The sequence below is a fragment of the Bombina bombina genome, chromosome 3, assembly GCF_027579735.1.
Source record: "Bombina bombina isolate aBomBom1 chromosome 3, aBomBom1.pri, whole genome shotgun sequence".
NCBI lineage: Eukaryota > Metazoa > Chordata > Amphibia > Anura > Bombinatoridae > Bombina > Bombina bombina.
Window position 1 is genome coordinate 969,312,061 of NC_069501.1, and position 12,081 is coordinate 969,324,141.

A 12,081-nucleotide genomic window follows, 5' to 3' on the forward strand; every position below is an offset into this window, starting at 1 on the left:
GTTTTTCAAGTGTATGTAATATTTATTTTGTATTACCTTTTGGATTTCCCTTTAATAGGAGTGGGACCCATGAATTCTTCAAAGATGAGGAACCATAATTTATTAGCGTACACCACTTTAAACTGGTTGTGTCTTATCAAATATAAATATATATATATATATATATATATATATATATATATATATATATATATATATATACATATATACATACATACACGGTATATACACACAAACATACATATATACACATACATATATATACACATCTTAAAAAATGATCATGCAATTCAGCCATGCATATTACAATAAAAAGATATTAGTAAACCTTGACTACATAGTTAATCTTGGAGCTGGTCCTTTTGGACCTTGGCATGCATTCCACAGTTTTCCATGAGAGAGACTCTGTGGCTGAGCGAGGATGGTCAGTGCATGCATGAGGTGGGAGAAGACAGGGGCAATGTATACCTTTCATACTTTAAGGCATTTGGGCTTAACAGTTTGAATCCTCAAAGAGGGATGTATCACAGAAGAACCGAGAGCCTCGCTTGGCTGTTCTGGCTGTGAAGGGGACACTCTTCAGGACTGCGGTCATTGAAGGGGAAACAGAGAGAGATTTAAAGTCAAATAAAAAGTACATAAACAATCTCATCTCAAGAAGGCAAAGATGCTTCCAGCATTTAGGAATTAAGACACTAATCAGCAAGTCTGTTTTGCAAATGGCTGAGCAACGTGATACCCAGTCTTGAGTATATCGCTAGGAAATGGTCTAATAACTCACAGAATTTGGATTTAGCATTGTAATGAAACCCACCTGTGATAATGTCTTCTATAGTTCCATCTTTTCCCTCGTATACTGGACGATGATCTTTCGCTTGCCGCCTGCGCAGTTCTGCTATAAGATCTTGCTGTTGTCTTTTGTTTTTCTGCACTGGGGCCTGCAAGAGTGAAATGCACTGATATTCAGGGCTGCTAATAATTTTACAAACAGTTCTAGCAAGAGAGCGGAGGTAATTTGCGTAAAAGCAGAGACATCAAGAGAATGCAACTCACGTATACGTAACAAACTCCTCACTAATATCAAACCTGAATTCACAAGCTTTACTAAGAACATTTTAATCAAATATTGAATCATCTGATTAAATGATATATTATTTAAACCGTACATATTGTAAATAATGTTTTGACTGAGATTTTTCTTACCTTTGCAGAGCTCACGTTTACAGACATTTCTTCACTGAATATGTAATGTATACACATACTTGTTCTTCTGCACAAATATACAGTATATACACATTTTCTCTGTATAGATTGTCTTTAAAGGGAATAAGTAACTTTTCACGATTCAGTTAGAGCATGCAATTTTAAATAACTTTCCAATTTGCTTCATTCTCTTGACAACTTTGTTAAAGAGTAAAACTAGATAGGTTCATAGTAGATAAGGAGCATTGTCATTCATTGTTGCTAAAGTGCTTAAGACGTGCACGCCCCAGTGAGCCTGCCTAAATTTACTCCTGAGCAAAGGATACCAAGAGAACAAAGCACATTTAATAATGGATGTAAATTGGAGTTTTTTTAATTATATGCTCTGATTCATAAAAGTTTAATTTCAATTTAAGTGTCCCTTTAATATAAGAACATTTTATAGATAATTTGTTTTATTCTATCTATCTATTGGGTACTTATAGAGCACAAACTAATCACCCGTGAGGGTCTCAAGGCGCTAAGGAAAAGCAGATAGGAGGAGGGGGGGAGGGGATGATCGTTCAGTCGAAGAGCCAGGTTTTGAGGTCCTTTCTGAACTTTGTAAGGGAGGTGGATTGTCTGAGATGCAGCGGGAGGGTGTTCCATGTCTTTGCTGCTATGTGGTAGATGTATCTTCCGCCCACTGTGGATTTGCTGATGCGGGTGATGACTGCGAGTGCATTATTAGAATAATAACAATAAAGGAGTTTTTGTCTGGTGAGGACAGAATGGCCAGAAGGGGCGGAGCTTCACGGTGGCAGCGTGCAGCAGTGCTCTGTTTGGGATAGAGCGTGGAAGGGCCCCTGAGAGAGTTCCGAGGAGTAATCGGCAAGCTGACTGCTAGGCACGTTTGTGCCTGGTACCCACGACCAAGGTGGGAAGCTTGGGACTAGAAGGAAAGTCCAAAATCCGGCCGGTGGAGGAAGGCGTTTTTTTCTTTTGACCCGCTGCCCGGGTCAGCCCTGAGAGGATCTTGAACCTGTTAGCAGCCATACAAACAGCGGGAGCGGTGGACATAAAGACACAGAGGCTGATACAAGTAAAAAGTTGCGGCCACACGTTAAAAAAAAAAGGTACGACAAGCTGTCCGCAGACAACGAAAGTGCAAGGTGAGTTGGGGAATGAAGAGTGAGCAGTGAGAAATACCCAAGGCTGTGGATGTAATCTGACCCAACGCTGACTGAAGCGCTGAATATCAAACCGGGAACACCCCGGTATGCTGTGGGGAATCTGCAGCAAAGTGTGAGCAAGTACGGTCAGACAGAACTAGGCCTGTGGGAACCACGGTGTGTATATTTCCAAACAGCCAAAAGCAGAAAGACTGTAATATTATGGTGTCCCCCCCTCACGAAAAATTGTCAGTAAAGAGTGTGGCTTATTGGTGACGCAACCCTCTGTTTTTTCTTTTTTTATAAAAAAAAAAAGACACTACAAGTTGGGCCTATATCTACTAATTTATACCCCCCAAGTGGATATTCTTTAAGACTATTTGGTGTCAGACCAAGCACCGCAAAGTAGGTAAAGGCTTGGTCGTACGGTAACAAAGGACAGTGTCTGTTATTTGACATTATTAAGTGCAGAGAAAAGATAGACATTATTTGGGATAAAAGTGCTGTAAGAAGATGAAAAGAATTCTATAGTCTAATATTAGAAGCACAATATAGTAAAACACCTTTATAATGTTCTGATGCATATGTTTAAAGCTGTTCCTTTTTATGAGGTTTACAGAGGTTGTTAGGGGAGCAGTTAAAATAACAAAGCTATTTTAAATTCAGCTATATGGAAATAAACTGCATTATAGCGCATCTATCAGTGCTTACCCTTTCACTGCTGAGGTTATTTGTTTTTTTCCTGGTAAGGTATTGTTAGTAACAAAGTTAAGGTGTACCATCTAAACCAGGGGGTAAGCAGAATATAGCCTATAAAATTTCAGGTTTATAAATTATTATTTTTTTAGGTTAACAGTGGTGGATAGGGAAGCAAACTAAAGCAGCAAAGTCAATTGCAAACCCAGCTATATTGAATGAAATGTTACTAGTGTGTTGATGGTTAAACAGTGTCAGCAACAAAGTTAAGAGATACAGTGTAAAGCAGGGGGGAAAGTACCAGAATATAGCCTCTATAATTTTGCATTTATATCAGCCTGTTTAAGTCTATAGTAGAGTATAGCCTGTATAATCTTATACCTATAAATGGTATCTGTAAGGTTAACAGAGGCGGTTTCTGTGAAGCAATTGAAAGCAGCAAGCGATTGTTAATCTAGCAACAGTGCTAAGAGATGGTAACAGAGTGTCTCCATGTATGCTTATCCCTTTAACAGTTGATCATAAGGCATTGCCATTTTAACACAACATGGTGTATATCCTAATTCTTTCTCACTAGCCCTTAAGGCTATTTAAGTCCGATACACAATTTACACCTTTTTTTTTCTCTTCAATAATTACACATAAGGCTCACGTCTAGGTTTGAGCCCCTAATTATTTATCCTTTCTTTCACAAACACTTATGAAAAAATTTGTCAATGTTAAAACCAGGTCACCGGCAATGCCACCCAAAGGGAAAGATAAGAAAATTTTTAGAAAAGAAACAGTTTGGAAACAGCCAATGAAAGCTCAATAGAGATAACCAATGCAAATATGTACCCTATAGAGCCTCAGGATCTGGTAAAACAGATCTCTGACCTCATGTTACCACAATTTGAACAGGTTAAAAACGAAATAATAGAGTTAACGTCAGAAGTAAAACAATTATCAGTCCGGCTCTTAGAAGCGGAAAATAGCATTTCCGATATGGAGGATACAAGCTTGAGACATGAGACAGAACAGAAATTTCAGTGGAGGAAGACTGCGCAAGACGCAACAATATAAGAATACTAGGATTACCAGAATCTAAAGAATTCTAAGATCTATTAAAGTTTACTGCAATCCAATTACCGCAAGTGCTAGGCATACAAATACCTCCACAAGGCATACAAGTAGAAAGAGCACATAGGGTAGGTAGTATTAGAACATATCCAGATGGTAAAATACAAAATAGACCAGTCTTGGTCTAAGAAAAGAAAGGAAATGGTACCTTTCTGCACAAACTTAATTAAAAAGGGTCTGAAAGCTACAATTATATATCCGGCAAAAATAAAAAATATTCAGGGAACTGTCCTGCTCAATAATCCTGAGGAAGTTAAAAAATGTCTGAATTTAAGTCATATTGAATAAAGAAAGGGGCGAATGTAGAGATCTGGATTTAACCAGAAGGTATTAGAAGCTCTGGTAGAGTCATAAATAAGAAAATAGATTTCAAGGTCCAGCGCCTTTCAACTTAGGTTCAAGAGGGCATATCCTATGAGGGGTTTAGAAGGTAACAAAGGGGTAGAGAAGAAGTTGTTTCGTGTCAAGCAGGAATCAGACGGGGGGCTTAGTACCCTCAGTTTGGTAAACGGTTTTAGGAGGGGTGGGTTGTGTTTTTTTTTCCTTTTTCTTTTTTTTCCCAACTTTTCTTCTCCTCTTCCTTCTCCTTTTTATAAAGGCATTGTTGGGTGTAATTTCAAACAAAATAAATGTGTCTGCAGAGAAAGTGGTTAGAACTTATAATGAGTGAACAAATAAAATTTGCATCTTGGAATGTAGGTGGGATCACGTCACCGTGGAAAAGGAAAAACATTCTTAAACAACTTAAAAAACATTCATAAGACATAGCAATGCTTCAAGAAGCACATCTTAAAGAACAAGAGATCAATAAGCTTAAAACAGGGTGGGTAGGAGAGGTAGTAGCAACACCTTGTGCGGCACGAAAAAAAAGAGTGGCTATATTGCTTAATAAAGATTTGGAATATAAAATTATAACAAAAGAATTAGATACGGAAGGAAGATTTATAATATTGCAGAATCAAAATAAAAGAAAGATCTTTAATACTGTGCAATATTTACGGCCCCAATAAATTAGATAAAGCTTTCTGGAGTGGAATACAAGTCAAATTATTGAATTTCAACACTGAGAATATAATCCTTGCAGGAGATTTGAACATGGTAATGTACCCGACATTAGATAGGCTAAAAACACCATCAAACATAAACAGCAAGCAAGAAACTAAAATATTAAAGGATTTATGTAAAAACTTAAGACTTAAAGATATCTGGAGTATACAAAACCCAGACACACAAAGCTTTACATGCATATCACATAGCCATAAAACTATGTCTAGAATTGACACTTTTCTAATATCTGAAAATCTTATGGGTACAAACATAAGGGCAGATATTAATGACATTATAAATATCTGATCATGCCATCATCTCCCTCAAGTTTCAGTTTAGCAAATTTAAGAGATCCTGCAAAATTCTTTTTCCCCACGTATCTCTGCTCTAGCGTACAATTTAGGGGGTGGATTAAGAGAAAATGGAATGAGTAAGGGCTTATCTAGTTAAAAAACAAAATTTATGCTTACCTGATAAATTTCTTTCTCCTGTGGTGTATCCAGTCCACGGGTTCATCCATTACTTGTGGGATATTCTCCTTCCCAACAGGAAGCTGCAAGAGGACACCCACAGCAGAGCTGTCTATATAGCTCCTCCCCTAACCCCCACCTCCAGTAATTCGACGGAAGACAAGTAAGAAAAAGGAGAAACTATAGGGTGCAGTGGTGACTGTAGTTTAAAAAATAAAAACACCTGCCTTCAAGTGACAGGGCGGGCCGTGGACTGGATACACCACAAGAGAAAGAAATTTATCAGGTAAGCATAAATTTTGTTTTCTCTTGTAAGGTGTATCCAGTCCACAGGTTCATCCATTACTTGTGGGATACCAATACCAAAGCTTTAGGACACGGATGAAGGGAGGGACAAGGCAGGCACTTAAACGGAAGGCACCACTGCCTTAAGACCTTTCTCCCAAAAATAGCCTCCGAGGAAGCAAAAGTATCAAATTTGTAGAATTTAGAAAAAGTATGAAGCGAAGACCAAGTCGCCGCCTTACAAATCTGTTCAACAGAGGCCCCATGTTTAAAAGCCAATGTGGAAGCTACCGCTCTAGTAGAATGAGCTGTAAGTCTTTCAGGAGGCTGCTGGCCAGCAGTCTCATAAGCTAAAAGGATTATGCTTCTCAGCCAAAAAGAAAGAGAAGTTGCCGAAGCCTTTTGGCCTCTCCTCTTTCCAGAGTAGACAACAAACAATGCAGATGTTTGACGAAAATCCTTAGAAGCTTGTAAATAAAACTTTAAAGCACGAACCACGTCAAGAAGAAGGATTAGGACACAGTGACGGAACAACAATTTCCTGGTTGATATTCCTATTAGATACTACCTTAGGAAGAAACCCAGGTTTGGTACGCAAAACTACCTTATCTGCATGGAAGATCAGATAAGGGGAAACACACTGTAAGGCAGATAACTTTGAAACTCTTCGAGCCGAAGATATAGCTACTAAAAACAGAACTTTCCAAGATAAAACCTTGATATCTATGGAATGCAAGGGTTCAAACGGAACCCCTTGAAGAACTTTAAGAACTAAATTTCAACTCCATGGCGGAGCAACAGGTTTAAACACAGGCCTGATTCTAACCAAAGCCTGACAAAACGCCTGAACGTCTAAGGAACTAGCCGATAACCCCTTTTCCAATCCTTCTTGGAGAAAAGATAGAATCCTAGGAATCCTGACCTTACTCCACGAGTAACCCTTGGATTCACACCAATGAAGATATTAACACCATGGGGGGCGGAGCCAGCTGGGATAGAGAATGGACGCAACTCTACAGAGCTCCCAAACATAACTATCTATAAGAGCTTCAAAATAGACATTAAGTGAGCAGGAAAGTTATAAAAGGCTGTTTCAACGGTTAGCAAACTCAAGATAAGCTGGATATCTCCTTTTTGTGATTCCCGCACCACCTCTCTAATGTTGGATTGATCTCTGAGGGGCGAATAGACCAAAGATGCGGATAGTAATTCTATAACTGCACCCTGATTTCCATCTACTCCACGGATCTCAAAGATTCACAGATCCACAAATGTCTGATTAGACTAGGTACAACTACTAGAAGTGGATTCGATATACTGCAAGAGCCATAACTCGCACATGAAGTACAAGAGCAAATAGCGCGAAAGCCGCCATTACGATTAGTGACACCGCAAGTCCTCAGGAGGACAGAGGCCTACTCCGGAACACAAGCCAACAGTAAAAGCCGCAATGTTAACGGAACTTATACACTCGCTTATGGGAGACCTATCTGCTCGTCTAGATCAGCATTATGCAGCCTGCAGGGATGTGTTACGGGATGGAGCCAACACATCACTGGATACTACCCTCCCGATACCCGCACATGATCCCAACACTGATACTTCTTTTATCTGGGACGGCGCAATAAGGCCTCGGTATTGTCCCTTAGCGGCAGACATCCCTTACCCTCGAAGTGCTCCTCAGCGGCATCCTGAACCCGACGAAAACCACGTGGGAGAGAGGGAGGTACCCACAGTGTCTTCTTACCCGGTCAGCATGTCAGAGAAGTCATGGAACATCGGAACCGCTCGTGAGTTCATAGGTGCATGTTTACCGGAACCGCTATGCTGTCCACTTAGCCTGGTAACATTTTTCTATGAAGCTTACCCTCCATTAACCCAGACCAAAGGGGATCTCAGCCACAGTTACCTCAGGTCTTATGCAAATGTCAATTGTGGCCCAGGGCTCTTGAAAGACGCTAGCCCCCAGCTTTTTCTACAGGTACCTTCACTCCTGGCTAGATCAGGGGTAGGGTAGTTCTATTTGTGCATTGGGTGCTTCTCTATTTAAATATGACTCAGCTCTCAGACTGGCATCCTGCTTAAACGCACTATATTGGTTTGCACTGCTTTCTGGATGAAGACTTTAATGTCAGAGGACAAGGATTGCAGCCTGTTATACTATCTGTGACATCTATGATCTCCTCTCATTTCTATTACTATTGTTATCTGTATAGTTATATTACTATTAGTATACCCATATATAATAATTATGCTATTTTGTTACCAAGTTACTTCTTGATAAGGTATAGTTGTTGAATATTATAATCATATGTGTTTGTTTATTTCACTGATAGGGCAGTCTTCTGTTAGATCACTCTCTATATATTCTCAGGCTAATGCCCAATCGTAGTACATATACATTATGCAATCCTTTTAAATGTATACTAGTTAAAATCCCTATAGCCTATACTCAGCACACAGAATAGGTACTAGGGGCCCCAAGCCTACACTAACACTTTTTAGAGGGGTCTGTATAAGCAACGTAGCGTTTCCTCAACTGTATGAATGTTTGCAATGCAAGTAGCTGCACTGACATTTTCATGTGATCTATATGTCTGCTATCTTATATCTCACATGTTGGTACACCTTTCACTGACTCTTTGGTTATATACCTAGTAATGTTACAGCTCACCACATGTTATTATCACACGGTTAATTCGTGAATCTACTAAACAGTTGCCAGCCCCTGTTTATTTAAGTATACTGTTCCAAAGAGAGAATTGTTCTCTCATGAGCCTCCTAATAGCCATAATATTCCATTATTAGTTTGCTTTAACTTCCCCTTCCTCTTTTATTATCAAAGCAGCCTTGTCAGCTGATTTACCCTAATTTTTCACCACTTGGTCCTTGAGCAGCCATCTTGTAACAACCAATTATCATGAAACTCCTTGCCCACCTGACTCATGAGAGGTTTGCGTAGCAGTAGTATCTATCCTAACATTTATTAGAAAACGAAGGTTTCCTATGGATGGGCTTTGCCTGGTCATTAACACTGGATTACTTATTAAAACACTTCATACCACAACGTGTATACTTAGCTTCCAAGTTATCACTGTTTCATAGCTACCTCTAACACACAGCACCACCTCCTTGTTTATTTGCTCTATGATCTCCACCAGACAACACCCTGTAACCTTATATTTATTTTCAGGGTTATGAAGTTAGCTCCCATTATAAAGTGTACTATATATATCACTATTTCATTGTTTTGACAGTCTAGACCACCCATATAGCTAACACCCCTTCTTTTTTTTTTCTTTTCTTTTTTACCCGAGTATACGTGGAATGATGTAGATACTGCCCATATAAAATACCCTGTTGGTATGGTTGTCATCGACTAAAATATTACTTTGTTCCCCACAGCTATTAGGTGAGACCCTTCTCTAGAACCTGGGTGAAATCTACTTACCACCTACTTGCATGTTTATCTGACATGTCATATACTTTAGTTTAAGGAAACATCTGTCTCTCATTCTTAGAACCAACCATTCCTTCAGCCCTATCATTCCGTTCCCTATCCTCTCCATAGGCATCTCTGTGATCTCATACTAAAGCACTCCGCATCCCCCCCCCTCCCCCCCCTTTTTCCCTTTATATATCGAGCGGCTCTCGCCCGCTGCATCCCCTTCCCCCTTGCCTATCTTGGCCTAAGAGAGGCCAGGCCATATGCCGATTCCCCAAGCCTATTCATTATAAGATTTAAGAGTATACCTTCTTTCCAAGGTGGGGAACACTATTTATATTATATGATTTAAAATGAGGTTTCATTTTACTTAGTCCAATCCCCTCTTCTTTACTGTAGTTAGGCATCATTCTTACCTTCACCTCCACTTGATTACTGCAAATTATAGCTTCCTCCACCTTAATACTGGAAATTGACGCAGGAGATATAATTACATTTCCTAAAGCTTTGGCTCATAACTTTTTATTAGCTATACAATCTTTGATTTTATTTATACCCACTCCTAGTTATGAGAATAGAAAAGGGTTTTTAGAGTCATGGTCTTTGTTGGAGATGAAGGTCTTCATTACACTTACATTTGTTTGTATTATCTTCCATGCCCTACTGTAATTTTCATGTATGGACGACAATTGCATATTATCTCTGTCTGTTTTTTGCTTATAACCTCAATAAAAAATATTTAAAAAAAAAAAAAAGATATTAACACCATATCTTATGATAGATTTTCCTGGTGACTGAATCAAGGTATCAATGACTGACTCGGAGAAACCACGTTTTGATAAAATCAAGCGTTCAATCTCCAAGCAGTCAGACACAGAGAAATTAGATTTGGATGTTTGAATAGACCTTGGAGTAGAAGGTCCTGCCTCAGCGGCAGAGTCCATGGTGGAAAGGATGACATGTCCACCAGATCTGCATACCAAGTCCTGCGTGGCCACGCAGGTGCTATCAAAATCACTGAAGCTCTCTCCTGCTTGATCTTGGCAATCAGACGAGGGAGGAGAGGAAATGGTGGAAACACATAAGCCAGGCTGAAGGACCAGGGCACTGCTAGAGCATCTATCAGCGTTGCCTGGGGATCCCTTGACCTGGACCCGTAACAAGGAAGCTTGGCTTTCTGACGAGACGCCATCAGATCCATTTCTGGTTTGCCCCATAGTTGAGGCTAAGCCTGAAGAGCATTGAATATCGCTCTTAGCTCCAGAATGTTTATCGGAAGGAGGGCCTCCTCCCAAGTCCACAAACCCTGAGCCTTCAGGGAATTCCAGACTGCTCCCCAGCCCCGAAGGTTGGCATCTGTCGTCACTATAGTCCACTCTGGCCTGCGGAAACTCATACCCCTGGACAGATGGACCTGAGATAACCACCAGAGAAGAGAATCCCTGGTCTCTTGATCCAGATTTAACAGAGGAGACAAATCTGTGTAGTCCCCGTCCCACTGATTGAGCATGCGAAGTTGCAGTGGTCTGAGATGTAGGCAGGCAAACGGAACTATGTCCATTGCCGCTACCATCAGGCCGATCATTTCCATACACTGAGCCACTGACGGTCGAGAAGGGGAATGAAGAACACGGCAAGAAATTAGAAGCTTTGATATCCTGACCTCTGTCAGAAATTTTTTAATTTCTTCCGAATCTATCAGAGTTCCAAGAAGGAAACTCTTGTGAGGGGGGAGAGTTAACTCTTTTCTCTGTTCACCTTCCACCCGTGAGACGTCAGAAAGGCCAGAACAATGTCCGTATGGGACTTGGCGATTTGAGAACTCGATGCCTGGATCAGGATGTCGTCTAGGTAAGGAGCCACCGCTATGCCCCGTGGCCTGAGAACCGCCAGTAGAGACCCTAGAACCTTCGTAAAGATTCTTGGCGCCGTGGCTAATCCGAAGGGAAGAGCCACAAACTGGTAATGCCTGTCTAGGAAGGCGAACCTGAGGAACTGATGATGATCTCTGTGAATCGGAATGTGGAGATAAGCATCCTTTAAGTCCACGGTAGTCATATATTGACCCTCCTGGATCATAGGGAGGATGATTCGGATTGTCTCCATCTTGAAAGATGGGACCCTGAGAAATTTGTTTAGGATCTTGAGATCCAAGATTGGTCTGAACGTTCCCTCTTTTTTGGGAACTATAAACAGTTTTGAATAGAAACCCTGCCCCTGTTCCTCCCTTGGAACTGGGTGGATCACTCCCATAACCAGTAGGTCTTGAATGCAACAAAAGAATGCCTCTCTCCTTATCTGGTTTGCAGATAGTTGTGAGAGGTGAAATTTCCCTTTTGGAGATGAACCTTTGAATTCCAGAAGATATCCCTGGGAAACAATCTCTAGTGCCCAGGGATCCTGGACGTCTCTTGCCCAAGCCTGAGCGAAGAGAGAAAGTCTGCCCCCTACTAGATCCGGTCCCGGATCGGGGGCTACTCCTTCATGCTGTCTTAGAGGCAGCAGCAGGTTTTTTAGGCCTGCTTCCCTTTGTTCCAAGCCTGGTTAGGTCTCCAGACTGGTTTGGACTGGGCGGAATTTCCCTCTTGTTTTGCATTAGAAGAAGCTGTGCCACTCTTGAAGTTTTGAAAGGAACGAAAATTATTCTGTTTGGTCCTTCACTTAT

The 12,081-nt window shown here is 40.6% G+C and overlaps 1 protein-coding gene across 4 annotated transcripts in view; it reads right to left on the minus strand.

The window, feature by feature from the left end:
- LOC128654230 (formin-like protein 3) overlaps positions 1–12,081 on the minus strand; it is a 277,341-nt gene that overhangs the window by 17,224 nt on the left and 248,036 nt on the right. For 3 of the 4 annotated variants that reach the window (XR_008401432.1, XR_008401431.1, XM_053708040.1), the window contains 2 exons: positions 815–938; positions 469–585 (listed from right to left, as the gene is read on the minus strand). Coding sequence is in view for 2 of the 4 variants with exons in the window: in XM_053708040.1 (XP_053564015.1) it covers positions 494–585; positions 815–938 (216 nt within the window). In the remaining 2 variants the exon portion in view is untranslated. The remainder of the gene's footprint in view (positions 1–468; positions 586–814; positions 939–12,081) is intronic. The other variant, XM_053708041.1, reaches the window with a different exon arrangement.